We start from the raw sequence: 13,658 nt of genomic DNA on the forward strand, positions 1-13,658 counted from the left end.
AAATAGGAAGAAAAAAGTATTTCTAAAAGATTAAAAATAGCTACTGGGCATCTGAGGTGAGAAGATTACTGGAGGCCAGGAGTTTGAGATCAGCTTGAGCAACATAGCAAGACCTCATCTCTAAAAAAAATATTTTTTTAATTAGCCTGGCATGGTGGCATGTACTTGTAGTCCTTAGCTACTCAGGAGGCTGAGATGGGAAGATTGCTTGAGCCCAGGAGTTTGAGATTGCTGAGATTGCTGTGAGCTATGATCATGCCACTGTACTCCAGCCTGGGCAACAGAACAAGACCTTGTCTTTAAAAAAGTAAAAAAAAAAAAGATTAAAAATAGTAATTCATGTTCAGATCACTTTCCAAAGCAATTCATATAACAGGAAAATCCTACTTACTTTAAAGAAACCGAAGATCTAATACCACATGTAGAAAGATGGGAAACAATACCAAAACTTTTACAAGAAGGAAGGACTTCTCATTTGAAAGCAGCATTTAAAATCCCAGAGTAGGCATGATAGAGTGAAAGGAAGTCTGTATTTTCAGTTATAAGGGTGCTCATTCTGTGTTATTCCAGGTGGAACATTTAGCATTCCTCAACCTCATTTATGTGCTCAAGTTGAGTTGGACTAGATGATCTCTGAAATTCTCTCCCATGCTCATTGGGCATGGTTATTGGGCAACATGATCCTACTTTATGATGCTACTCAGTTTAGAAGTACTGAGGGAAATTGTTCAAGAGAGATGCTCCTGCTTCTGCTACCCACTATGTCTTCCTCTACTCCTTAACTAGCCGGTACCTCAAGATAAGACATGGCTAACTTTAAGGGTCAGAGCCTAAAGTTCTTGGAACCGTGTTTGGCCAGGGTATAGAGCCTATGGTGTAGTGCAATCTCATGCACAGTAAGCCCTGTGTTGTGTGATATTGAGTGCTTGAAAGGCTGTTAAATAAACATGGGACTCCATTATTGTCCTTTATGTTTACTATATCTCTCCAGCAAACCCAAGAGAGGAAAACAGGCATCTAAGTCCTTAACAAAAATAGCCACCTGAACCCAACACATCTAAACTGAGCATTTCTGGCTGTTCGTATCCCCTTGTTCTGAAGGTGGGGCCAGGAGTCAGTCCAGTCAGTAGGGTTCTGCAGACAAGGATAAGTGATAAGGATGAAAAACAGGGCAGCAATCAGAGCTTTTTCAAAAAAGTAAAAAGCTAAAATTCATCATAAAAAGCAACGAAGGCCAAAAGAACCAAAAGCAGCTACCAAAATTATCACACCAAGCTGGAGAAATAAGACTGAGATCTGTAGTCAGCATAAATGAGTGCAAACCAGATGACATTTTCTAGATTAAATGTTGCTCGCTCTGCCTCCAGCTTAAATTTGGCATATTGAACCAAAGATGTAGCAAATATTCAGACAAAGCCATTGTTATAAGTGGCACAATAATGCTCTTCAGGGGCATTTAAACACATCTTTAGTGAGAGGTGTCCTAGAATCGAAGCGTTAAAGGTTATCTATTCTCTCCTACCCAATAGATTTTATATGAGAGAATAATTTTGAAAATCAGTGTATAACACTGAACCAAGTTACTTGGGGCAGTAAAGCCAGAAAATTGGAGAGTAGGGAATTGCAGCTAAAATTTGCTAACCTAATTTCATGTTTCAAAAAAGGACATGTAAGTACTAAACACTAATGGGCCTAATAACCTTATTAAAACCATTATTTGCAAATTACATGTGATATAATTGCAAATGATTAGCCCTGTTATAATTATACTTTGAAAAACAAATAATTAACCAGAGAGGTGGTCCTCTGAAGTTGGGTGAGCCTGATTGGAGTGGGATAGTGTACATAGCAGCAGTTCTCCAAGTGTGGTCCATGGACCCCTGTGGGGTCTCTAAGACCCTCTCAGGGGGTCCACAAGTAAAAAACTACTTTCACAACAATACTTAGGCTTTTCACTATGTAGCCATTGGTACAGATGGTGCAAAAGCAATGGTAGGTAGAACTGTTGACACATTTGCATGAATCAAGCGCTGGCACCAAACTGTATTAGTAGTCACTGTGTTCTTCACCTCCCAGTTTAAAACAAGAGGGGGACATCCTTCCTTAAAAATGTCACATAGTACAAAGCAGATAAAATGTTATTAATTTTATTAAATTGATTTTTAAATAATTTAATCTGATGAAATGTGAAATATGCATAAAGCATTTGTACTGCATAATAAATTAACAAAGTATGATGGCTGTCTTAGGGAAAAGCACTTGTGTAGGCGAGATGAGAGCTGAGTTAACTTTTCGTGGAACACTATTTTTATTGAAAAATTACTTGATAACAAATCATGGTTTTTTCAGACTTGGATATATGGCAGATATTTTATCTAAAATGAATGAAATGAGCTTGTAGTTTCAAGGAAAATAATTGACAGTATTGTTTAAAAATCATAAAATTTGAGCTTTCAAAGAAAATATTTGAATTTTGAAAACTTTGCATCTGCTAGTATGAACTTGACAGTTTCCTAAGAGTCTAAGACTCTTCTAATATGATATGTAGCAATATTAACAAAAATGATTTTTTTATATTATAGCATTAAATGTATCAATATTTGGAATATCTTCATAACTCAGGAACCAATATTTTCTAAATATTAGTGTATGATTAAGATGATGCATGGGTAAAAGATTCATTAAAAGTGCAAGACAGACCAATGCATTTTAATGTAACAAGGTATAAAAGATCATTGATATAATTTCAGCTTCCACCTTGCAACTAATCAATCTTTAAGAAACTACTACTTGTTGAATTCTTGTGTAGAATCAAAGACAGCTATCCATAATTATCTAAAAAGGATACTGAAGTGCTCCTGCCTTTTCCAACTACGTGTGTATATAAAACCAGATTTTCTTTTCTTTCTTTTTTTTTTTTTTTTTTTTTTTTTGAGACGGAGTCTCTCTCTATTGCCCAGGCTGGAGTGCAGTGGTGTGATCTTGGCTCACTGCAACATCTGCCTCCTGGGTTCAAGCGATTCTCCTGTCTCAGCCTCCCGAGTAGCTGGGACTACAGGCACACGCTGCCACACCCAGCTAATTTTTTGTATTTTAGTAGAGACAGGGTTTCACCATGTTGCCCAGGCTGGTCGCGAACTCCTGAGCCCAGGCAATCCACCCACCTCAGACTCCCAACGTGCTGGGATTATAGGTATGAGCCACTGCCCCCAGCCAAAACTAGATTTTCTTAATATACTCTCACCAAAACATCATAACAGACTGAATGCAGAAGGACATGAATCTAGCTGTCTTTTATTAGGCCAGACATTAAAGATATTTGCAAAAATGTAAAACAATGCCATTCTTGGAGGGTTTTGGAAAACATATATTTGTTTTTAGAAAAAAAGTGACATGTTAACATGTAATGGGTTTATTATAATAATCTAAAATGAATTGATAATTAAATGTACATTTAAATTTCCCAATTTTAATACCTAATGTGATAAATATTGATAGCTTTAACTCACATAAGCAAAAGCTCTCTGAGTTCTTCAATAATTTTAAGAGTGTGAAGTGGTCCTGAGAGCAAAAGTTTGAGAACTTTTGTTCTAAGGAGTAAGTATAAAAAGGAAACATAGCTGAAGACAGAGAGGCTAGGAGATGCTGACATTTAGAGATCTGGGCAGAGAAGGTTGAAAAGGAACAACCCTGAAAGTAGAAAGAAAACTGGAAGGGCTTAGAGTCCTGGAGGTCAAGGAAAGAAAGTGTGTCCAAATGAGAAGAGACCATCAGCCAAATGCTGGGGAAGGCAGAGGAAGATGAGAGCTGAGAGTGACAACTGGGTGTGCAAGACAGGGACCTGGAGAGACCTGGAGCAGAAACATTTCAGTGGGGCAAAGCTGGAAGCCTGATTGGAAAGAATGGGTTCAGGAGGCGATGACATCAGCTCAGGTGAGCATGCACAACTTTTAATGGGTTTTGCTTCAGAGAAATGGGGCAATAGCAGCAAAGGAATAATAGATCAAGAAGACTTGTTAAAATGGAAAATCCTGCAGCATACTTGTATTGATAGGATGATCTATAAGGCAGAGAAGGGGAATGAAGGAAAGAATGAGGCCTAGAGAAGGCAAGAGGGATGGGACCCAGGCATAAGGAGGCACCATCCTTGGGCAAGAAGGACCATCTGTAGACACCATGGATCCTGGTGGAGGGACTCTCCCTGCCATGTATTGACAAAGCCCTTCACCTGCAATGACTTCCCCTTGTCCCTATTTATTTTTAAATTTTCATGTTTAATTACTCAAGATATATTTTCATTTTACAAAAAATATTAATGTGTATAAAGTAAAAAGCCAAAGTCCCCACTTCTTGTCCCCAGTTTTACTCCCTTTCTTAGAAGAAAGCCCTGTGATCAGTTTAGTGTGATTCCATCCAGGCCCTTTCTGTGTATTTTCATTTGTACATGAAGAAATAAACACTTTGTTGGGATTTTCCCATAAAGGCTATCATATTGTGTATAACATACTGTAAATCAGTGCTTCACCTTAACAATACTTCTTGGAGCTGTTTTCCTTCTTGTCCGATACTGCACAGTGTTTCATAGTATAGTTGTTTTTTTCTCCTATGGGTGGACATCCAACTTATATCCAGAGTCTCATTATTCTTCATAATGCTGCAATGAGCATTTTGTACTGACTCTTTGGAATATGTGTGAGGATTTCTTAAGAAAAAATTATTGGACCCAAATGTTTACATTTTTAATTTTAATAAGGCCTCCAAATGGGCTACACTAATTTATATTCCCACAATTAGTATATGAGAATATTTGTTTTCCCACACCCTTGCCAATACTGGATATTGTTCATCTTCTTAATTTTTTCCGCTATAACAACAACATGGTATTGTTGTTCTCACTTGTAACCTCCTGATTACTAGTGAGTTTGAGCATCTTTTCATAGGCATCACCCATTGTCTCTGTCCTATCTAGTCACCCTCTGCCCACGCTGCAGCACCTACCCCTCAGGGATCATCCCCCAGCCTCTCTGTCTTCAGCTACATTTCTTTTTTATACCCCTCCAGACAGCCCCTTCATACTGACCCCTATCTAACTGGATGATTATTTTCTGAGATCCTATCATGTCCTTCAATACCAATGTCACCTACCGTATAATATCTGTTTACTAATTGTCTCATGCTCCACCTTCTCATGCCCAGACTCTGAGCATCCTGAGTGTGGGAATCAGGTGACTTCATTTTGTAGCCCTCTTACCTGGCACAGTACATGACACATGGCAGGTGCTCAATAAAAGAATTGCTGAACCAGCTCATAAGGATATCAGTTTGCCCTTGTAGAATGCTTTACAATCTGCAAACCTCCTTCACGTGCATTTTCTCAGATTATCTAAATCAAATAAGATTTGTTGGGATTAACATTTTGGGGGAAATAGGCAAAAGAGTATAGCTGACTTAGCAACTGCATGATGTGATATGTAAAAATATGTAAAAATAAATCAGTGTAACTTAAACCCTTGGAATTCTAAGTGTGTCCTATAATAAATATTCTGCAAGAAATTAGCAAAATTAATTAAAATATTAAATCACACAATTAACACTAAAATATTAGCCATATGTAATCAACAAATAGGAGAAAATGAATTTAAGAGAAACATCAATTCAGTAGCCAAGTGGAAAAAATGAAACAAAGAGATTTGCTAAGAAGTGAATTCGGCTAATGATAAGTCAAACCTTGATGTGAATTTTTGCCCAGAATGATGTAATTTTGCAACCCAGATTAATCAAAGTAAATGAACACTCTGCAGATTTCTCTAGTAGAATCATTGTAACCAACTGAACTTGAGATTTTAGGCCACCTCAATGCTTAAATACAGATCACAGAGATAATTCATCAATATTCTTCATAAACTCTTCTGTGAAATACGAGTTCCACAAGATGTTAAAGGGTACAAACACACATTTCTTAAAAGGCATGTTAAGTCAAATAAGTTTTGGAAATGTTAATTTAAATAAAGGGAAACAAGTTTATTTGGTATAAGGCTTATTATAGCCTTCACTATGCGAAAAAGCATTGTATATCCTCAAAAAAGCATAAAACATTCAAAAATATATAAAACATTTCCTAAACTTATTTGACCACAGAACTATGTAGAATTTGTGTGTGTGTGTTATGAGAAAAATTCAAAGAAACTGGTGTTTCACAGAACATCCTTTGAGAAATGCCGTTTAGGTCATTAAAACCATCTGCTATGTCACAGGTAATCTTTTCAGATGTATAAGCATTCACAGCCTTAAATGTCTCCACTTTATCACAGTTTAATGTTCACCCTAATACAGTGGCCTAGAATCAAATCTGGGGCTGGGAAAGGCCGGGATGGAGAGAGCTACAACTGCTTCAAGCTCAGAGAACAGGAGGGGAGGAAATCTTAGTGAGAGGTTAACCTAACAGGTAGGAAGCCTCGTCTGAGCCTAGCAGCTCATGAATTATTGAACACAATGCCTATGAAGTCTTTTTCCCTATACTATTTTTCTGGTCCAAATTCAAAATTTATCATGCTGTCCTGCTAATCTTTTTGTATGTGAACTCCTAGGACCTCCTCTGTAGCCATCCTCACCTCTGCATAATTAGCTTATTGCCAGTCTGTCTGAGTCCACGGTGAGTCATATTCTGTATGTTTATCACTCTCTGAGGCTACATCTTAGTTGTTCTGTGATGCAGTGAGTTAGGGGTTACACAGAACTCTGGGATGTGGCCAATATCAAAGGACTGAAAGGAATCTTAAAAGGCCTTTAATCTATCTCCCTGGCCCTATGCTGGCCTGACCTCCATCCACATTAGAAAGAAAGTTATCCACCCTTTTCTTAAATTTTCCTAGCAGAAAAGGTCCCTGGCTAAAGCCCCCTGTCTAGTCTCTAAGTTACCCAAGTTTATCCTAATTTACTCCCCTCCCTAACCCTTCACATCAAATGTCCCCAGGTATTTCTCACCAACCCTCCTGCTGGAGCCTGTTTTTTGTGACTTATTCCCTAAGATTCAACTTAACGGAGCCTCATAATTTATACCCAAGCAAGCTGTGCCTCTGGACACAGTCAGAAATTGCCTAACAAGAGGATCACCTGAGGTCAGGAGTTCAAAACCAGCCTGACCAACACGGTGAAACCCTGTCTCTACTAAAATTACAAAAATTAGCTGGGCATGGTGGTACACACCTGTAATCCCAGCTACTCAGGAGGCTGGGACAGGAGAATTGCTTGAACCCAGGAGGCGGAGGTTGCAGTGAGCCGAGATCATGCCACTGCACTCCAGCCTAGGTGACAGAGTGAGACTCTGTCTCAAAAAAAAAAAAGGACATTGACTAAGAAATTTCATCAGAATATGCTACATCACTCTTGCTTGAATCGTATCACATCTGGTTTACCTCAGAGATCTCTGGCAGGCTGCAAAGCCTTTGGAAGAACTCCATTTTTGCCTCTCTCCAACTAGGTTCTTCCTTGAGTCAACATAGGAGGCAATCTTTTATTCCATTTAAATCAACCTGTTTAATTTGTCTACATTACTCTTGAGGCCCATTCTTGATATTACTCTGTTTTGTTCTACCGAAATGCGGTTGGGGGAGGCAGTAGGAAGCTCTCAGAGAAAGTGATTTTTTTGTGTTCCCTGAGCCAATGTTGGGAAGAGTAACAGCCATTCTGTTTGAGTTTTACTCATTTTGAATTATGGTGCTAGAAATCAAAACCCAACCAGTGTGTTTTCACATGAAATGCCTGTACTGCCAGGCCCTCCAGTAGAAGGAGCTGGTGAAACTGGAAAGTTAACATGACTCACTTCCATGCCTATGCCCGGAGTTGAGGATTCAGTTCTGTAGGCATTGGGCAAAGTGTGGAGAAAAGAACTTTTAAGTACCCTTCTTGTGCATTCCTCAACTAACAAGCCCAAAATCAGTCACCTCCTCCTAGCACATTGGACCGGATTTTGATATATACAACAGAGCAGAAAGAGAAAAATAAAAGATCACACTGGGACACTGGATTTTTGTGGAGAAAGGAGAGCAAGAGGAGGAGGATTTGAGGCCAGAATGATCATGACAGTTTAGTCTCATTATGCATAGCATCCTAGTAGCCTCAGCTTGTCCTATGACTACAAGCTCAAGACCCTGCATATATATAATTTTCTATTAAGCTATCTTCTCAATTTGCAGACATATCAAAATATTATATTGATCCCACTACATACTCAGGATTTCTGAGCACTCCCTGAGAAATGCAATTCCTAAAATGTATAAGAGAGATTATAGATTCGGGATGGGAATGAAAGAAAGCAGTATCTTTTATTATGTGAAATACTTTCTAGTGCTTGGTACAAGACTTTCATCCCAAAATTCTAGATGCTATTTCTAGTCAGAAATGTTAATAAAACTATCTCCTATTGGTAAAGATTTCTATATTCTTATAATGAAAGGTGCAACTAACTGTATCTATAATATTAATACCTACACTATTTACTCTTCATGAGCAGGACATGAGCAAAACAATATTTTGGTACATAAATTCCATTCTTAGAATGATCAAAAATACATTTGTGACTAAATAGGTAAGAATTACTTTCCCAAAGAAAAATAACCCCTTTTTATTGACCATAAAATTATTTTAGTATCAAACTCAGATCCAGTGTCCATTTGCCATCTGTTTTTCCAAAATAAAATACTCAAGGCCGAGGGCATAAATGACGCAGTGTATAAGCTATCCATTTCAGGCTTTTGAGTAAGACAGCAGATTGAACACAAGCATTTACATCTCTCCCTCGAAAAGCCCTACTCTAATGATAGTAAATGAATTTGTCCACGAGGACAAAGAGAACAAGAAGAGCCAACAGCCACAAAACGTTGGAAGCTAGAAATCAGACAGATGAATGGTAACTGACTTAGTAGATTCAGGAGAGCTGCATCATAAGCTTGTTGGAGGGAATGCCAAGAAGCAACCCAGGTGTCACTGCAGAAGCCCTAGAAGACTTGGGGATTAGTTAAATGTGGGAGCTCTAGAAATGCAGGTGAGGCTAAACCAGAAGTATTGGTTGGAAGATTGCTGAAGAGCAGTTAGCTCCTCAGACCCCTTCCAACTCTCCACAGGTGGTCAACTGCCCATCCCATACTCTGGAATAAGACTAGAGCTTTATTCTCTGGAAACACTAAAGTCAAGGGCCTCTGGACTGGAAGACACCAAACATAAATGAGGAGAGGAGTATCCTACGAAAATACATGAATGCTAAATGTTGAGGACCTTTCCCTACATGCCCCAGAGTGCTGCCAACCCAGCCTGTACTCTCCTGGCTGCAGACTAGAAGATCCTTCCCTGGGGAATCTGAATATCCCAAGAGGAGAGTCCCACAGATGCTGACAGCAGGGTTCCCCAGGAAAGGCCCAGATAGCTCATCTTGCAGTGACGGCTGTAGTCAACAAGCACAGCCAGGGGCCCAGCTTCCAATCAAAATCAATTAGCTTTTTAGCTGGCAACCAGTTTCAATATTTAAAAATAAGCCTATAACCCAGGATCATCACACATCTGAAGGAAACCTCAAACATGAAAGACAATACAAAAACAAAGGGGAAAAAAAGCAACTTAGAGAAACACAGACTATGTACTAAGGGGGATAAAACTTTTTAGAAAGTTTAATAGTCTACATATTAAAATAACAGAAATTAATATCTTCAAAAAGATAAAAGAATTCTGTAGCAGACAAGTGCTTCAAAAAAGGATAAAAGAAGATGTTACATTCATAAAACAAGAACATTAAAATTAAAAAGATATTCAGAGAACAAATAAGGTCATTTGGAAATTATTCTGGTAATAGCAGACGACATTCATAGAAAGATTAAAAAATAAAGTTGAGGATATTATCCAGAAAATGGAGAAAAAGGACCATGACATGAAAATAGGACAGAGAAACAGCTAAAATTACAAGACTGGTTCAGATGACCCAATAGTTGTAGGGAAAAAAGAGAAAGGAAGAAATCATCAATGAAATAATTTAAGGACATCTCTCAAAACTGAACATCATGAATTTCCAAGTTGAAAAGGTTTATCAAAGGTCTAACACTGTGAGTAAAATCAGACACACACCAAGACTGCCATCATAACATTTCAGAACACTTGGAATGAGATGCTACCATAGGCTTTCAAAAGATCAAGACACAGAGATGCTTCATACTTAACAATGCTGGGGAGGCTAAAAGCCAAAATCAATCAATTCCTTCAGACTTGTGAGGGAAAAATATCATAACTGTGATGGTTAATACTGAGTGTCAACTTGATTGGATTGAAGTATAAAAGGTATTGATCCTGGGTGTGTCTGTGAGGGTGTTGCCAAAGGAGATTAACATTTGAGTCAGTGGGCTGGGAAAGGCAGACCCAACCTTAATCTGGGTGGGCACAATCTAATCAGCTGCCAGCGTGGCTAGAATATAACCACGCAGAAAAAATGTGCAAAGAGAGACTGGCCTGGCCTCCCAGGCTACATCTTTCTCCCATGCTGGATGCTTCCTGCCCTCAAACATCAGACTCCAAGTTCTTCAGTTTTGGAACTTGAGCTGGTTCTCCTTGCTCCTCAGCCTGCCTACAGCCTATTATGGGACCTTGTGAGAGTGTGAGTTAATACTTAATAACCCCCCCATATATATATATTCCATTAGTTCTATCCCTCTAGAGAACCCTGACTGATACCTAATACAGATTTATGTTATCGTTGTATAACAAACTGCCCCAAACTTTCATGGCTTAAAACAATAATTGTTTTATTATATCTCACAATTTACGGGGGGAGGGGGGCGGTTCAGGAATTCAAGCAGAGCTTGGCTGGCCAATTATTCCTCTCTATATGAAATTATGGTTACTCGATGATATCACCTAATGGCTGGGCTGGGCTGGGCTGGGCTGGAGGATCCAAGATGGCTTCACTCACATGATGTGCCTGGGAAGGGTCAGCTGGGAAGGCTGAGTTCAGTTCAGCTACATAGGGCCTTTTTTTTTTTAAGCAGTTTTAGGCTTATGAAAAATTTGAGGTGATTGAAACATGGAGGCGGATTTCTCATGCATGGTTTAGCACCATCCCTGTTCGTACTGTCCTCAGGATAGGGAGTGAGTTCTCATGAAATCTTGTCATTTAAATGTGTGTAGCACATTTGCTGGCTCTCCTGCTCTGCTTTTTCCATGTGACATGCCTGTTCCCCTTTTGCCTTCTGCCATGATTAGAAGCTTCCTGAGACCTCCCCAGAAACAGATGCTGCTATGCTTCCTTTACACCCTGCAGAACCATAAGCCAATTAAATCCCTTTTCTTATAAATTACCCAGTCTCAGGTATTCCTTTATAGCAATATGAGAATAGACTAATACAATGATAAATACTTAGAAAATTAAGGAAAGAAACAACAGGCAGTTATTAACTCTACAGAAATAAAAAAGTTAGAAAATAGAAAGTAATCATTGATTAGTTGTCAATAGCTAAATCCTCTTTTAGAGTAGGAAGTGAACAGATAATGTTAAAGACTAACAATCAAGAAGTAGCCTTAAAAGTATGTTACTTAGAGATGAGGAGAAAAATATCAAAAGACCCAGTCAATTAAGGCTGGAATTGGAAAAATGGAGAGTGGAGGGAGGTGTGGGGTTGCTATTTATCATCACAAGTCTTATATACACACATAGGTAAGTTATTTGGTTCTATGAGACCCACCACCTCAAGTCTTTGTTGATTTTAGCTTCTCAATTAGACTTCCTTTGGCTACTCTAATTCTCACTTCCTTTTTTCATAGAATTTATAACTTTCTAGCATACTCTATCATTTGCTTTTTTATAATGTTTAGTTCTTTTATTGGTCTTTTCCTGTTGAAATATAAGCCACACAGAAGCAGGGATCATGTATTTTAATTTTCCAATATAACTCAGTGCCTAGAATAATACTTGGAATGTAGCAGGTGCTCAATAAACATCTATTAAGTAAATTATTTTTTAAGCTATGTGCATGGGTAGCTTTGATTTTAAAAAATAAATACATTATTCACCTCAAAATTCTACTACAAAGCAAAAATCTCACACTTAAAATATTGCTCAGGCATCTTGGTCTTGTATTAAAAAACATTATCGTTGGTTTTCCCAGACTTCAAAAAAAGGATACTATTTTCTATGCATCCTGAATGCCCAAATACAATATATGCTTACCTTTCTGAAGCACTGAGACAGTTGCCAAGCACTGTAATACAATTAGTAAGCTTTCATATAACACTTAATAATTGGTGATTGTATGTAAGATTGTGAGATGTGAACTTATTATAATGAAAAGAAGATAAAATACATTTGAAGGTTACTCAAATATTTTGAGCTAAGTTATTATTTTTTAGTTTACATCTGGTCTTGTTTCAAAGATTTTAGGAAGCCTATGAAAGTTTAGAGAACATAACAGTTAATTACATTTAAACTAAATTTTGTTGCATTAATTAAACTACTTACATCTATATTAAGCAAAAGAAAATGAAAAATCAAAGATGAGACAAAAGGGAGCCAAGAAAATGACTTAAAATATATATAATTATAGCCTGATACTAGTGTCAAATTTGTCTGTAAGCTCTGTGTTTATTAGTATTAGATTCAAGGAACAGAGATTCAACATATATGCTTTTATTTCTCTCACATAGAAAGGTTTAGAAAATGTGCAGTCTGGAATTGATATGGGAGCTCAACTCCACCCAGTTCTCAGGGATCCAGGCTCCTTCCAGCTCACCCCTCTGCCTTCTCAATGTCAACCTTATTCCCATAGTTTAAGATGGCAGCTTTCCTATTCTGGGCAGGAGACTGGAGAAAGGGTACAAAGAAGGAACCAGAATCACCATCCAATCATTTCCTAAGAAGCATTACCAGAAATTGCCACTGGATAGTTCTGATCCCATCTCATCTCACCCAGAACTTAGTGATGTGCCACTCCTAGCTGCAAGAGAAGCTGGAAAATGCAATCCTCATTCTGGACAGACATGGGTCTTGCTAAAAATTCTATAAATTCTATAAATTCTATTATAGCTAAAAATTCTATTATAGTGCATGAAGGGAGAATAAAGCTGAAGGACAATAATAGTGTCAACCACAGCTTCATAGCAACCAAAAAAAAAAAAAAAAGAAAGGAAACATGGTCAGGTTCAAAATAACAGAGTCAGTAAAGATGAGCAATTGCTCAAGAAATGTACAGCAGTTCTTGGTAAAAAGTATTTGAAAGGGATGACTCTGGAGGTCTTTGTACAAAAGAAAAAGTTTTATGTCTTCAACAGTATTCTTACGACACCCATACAACTCAATTTCATGGAACTGCTTCTCATAACAACTGCCAATGTTACATTCACAGTTCAGAGAAAACTTGTCAGCAGAGATTTGATTTTTTGAGTTCATTTTAACTGTATTTTTTTAAAAACATGATGTAAACATGGTTTGTTTAAACTTCTTTATGTGAGTATCCTGACCTTAAATATATACATATATATTTGTTTCAGAATTAAAGAAAAATCTATTTACCTTCGCTTATGGAAAAGAAACCACTGTAATCACAGGGACTACCAGAATATTTCAAGAAATGGTACGTAACTTTCCATTTAAGCCTTCATCAATGTCCCTGTAATGATTGATTTTA

At 37.8% G+C, this 13,658-nt stretch overlaps 1 protein-coding gene across 1 annotated transcript in view; it reads left to right on the forward strand.

The window, feature by feature from the left end:
- The window catches only part of AOAH (acyloxyacyl hydrolase), a 211,658-nt gene that overhangs the window by 140,658 nt on the left and 57,342 nt on the right, over positions 1-13,658 (forward strand). Inside the window, exon 13 of the mRNA XM_002818049.4 lies at positions 13,522-13,604. Within this exon, the coding sequence (XP_002818095.3) occupies positions 13,522-13,604 (83 nt within the window). The remainder of the gene's footprint in view (positions 1-13,521; positions 13,605-13,658) is intronic.

This window comes from Pongo abelii, chromosome 6, assembly GCF_028885655.2.
Source record: "Pongo abelii isolate AG06213 chromosome 6, NHGRI_mPonAbe1-v2.0_pri, whole genome shotgun sequence".
Classification (NCBI taxonomy): Eukaryota; Metazoa; Chordata; class Mammalia; order Primates; family Hominidae; genus Pongo; species Pongo abelii.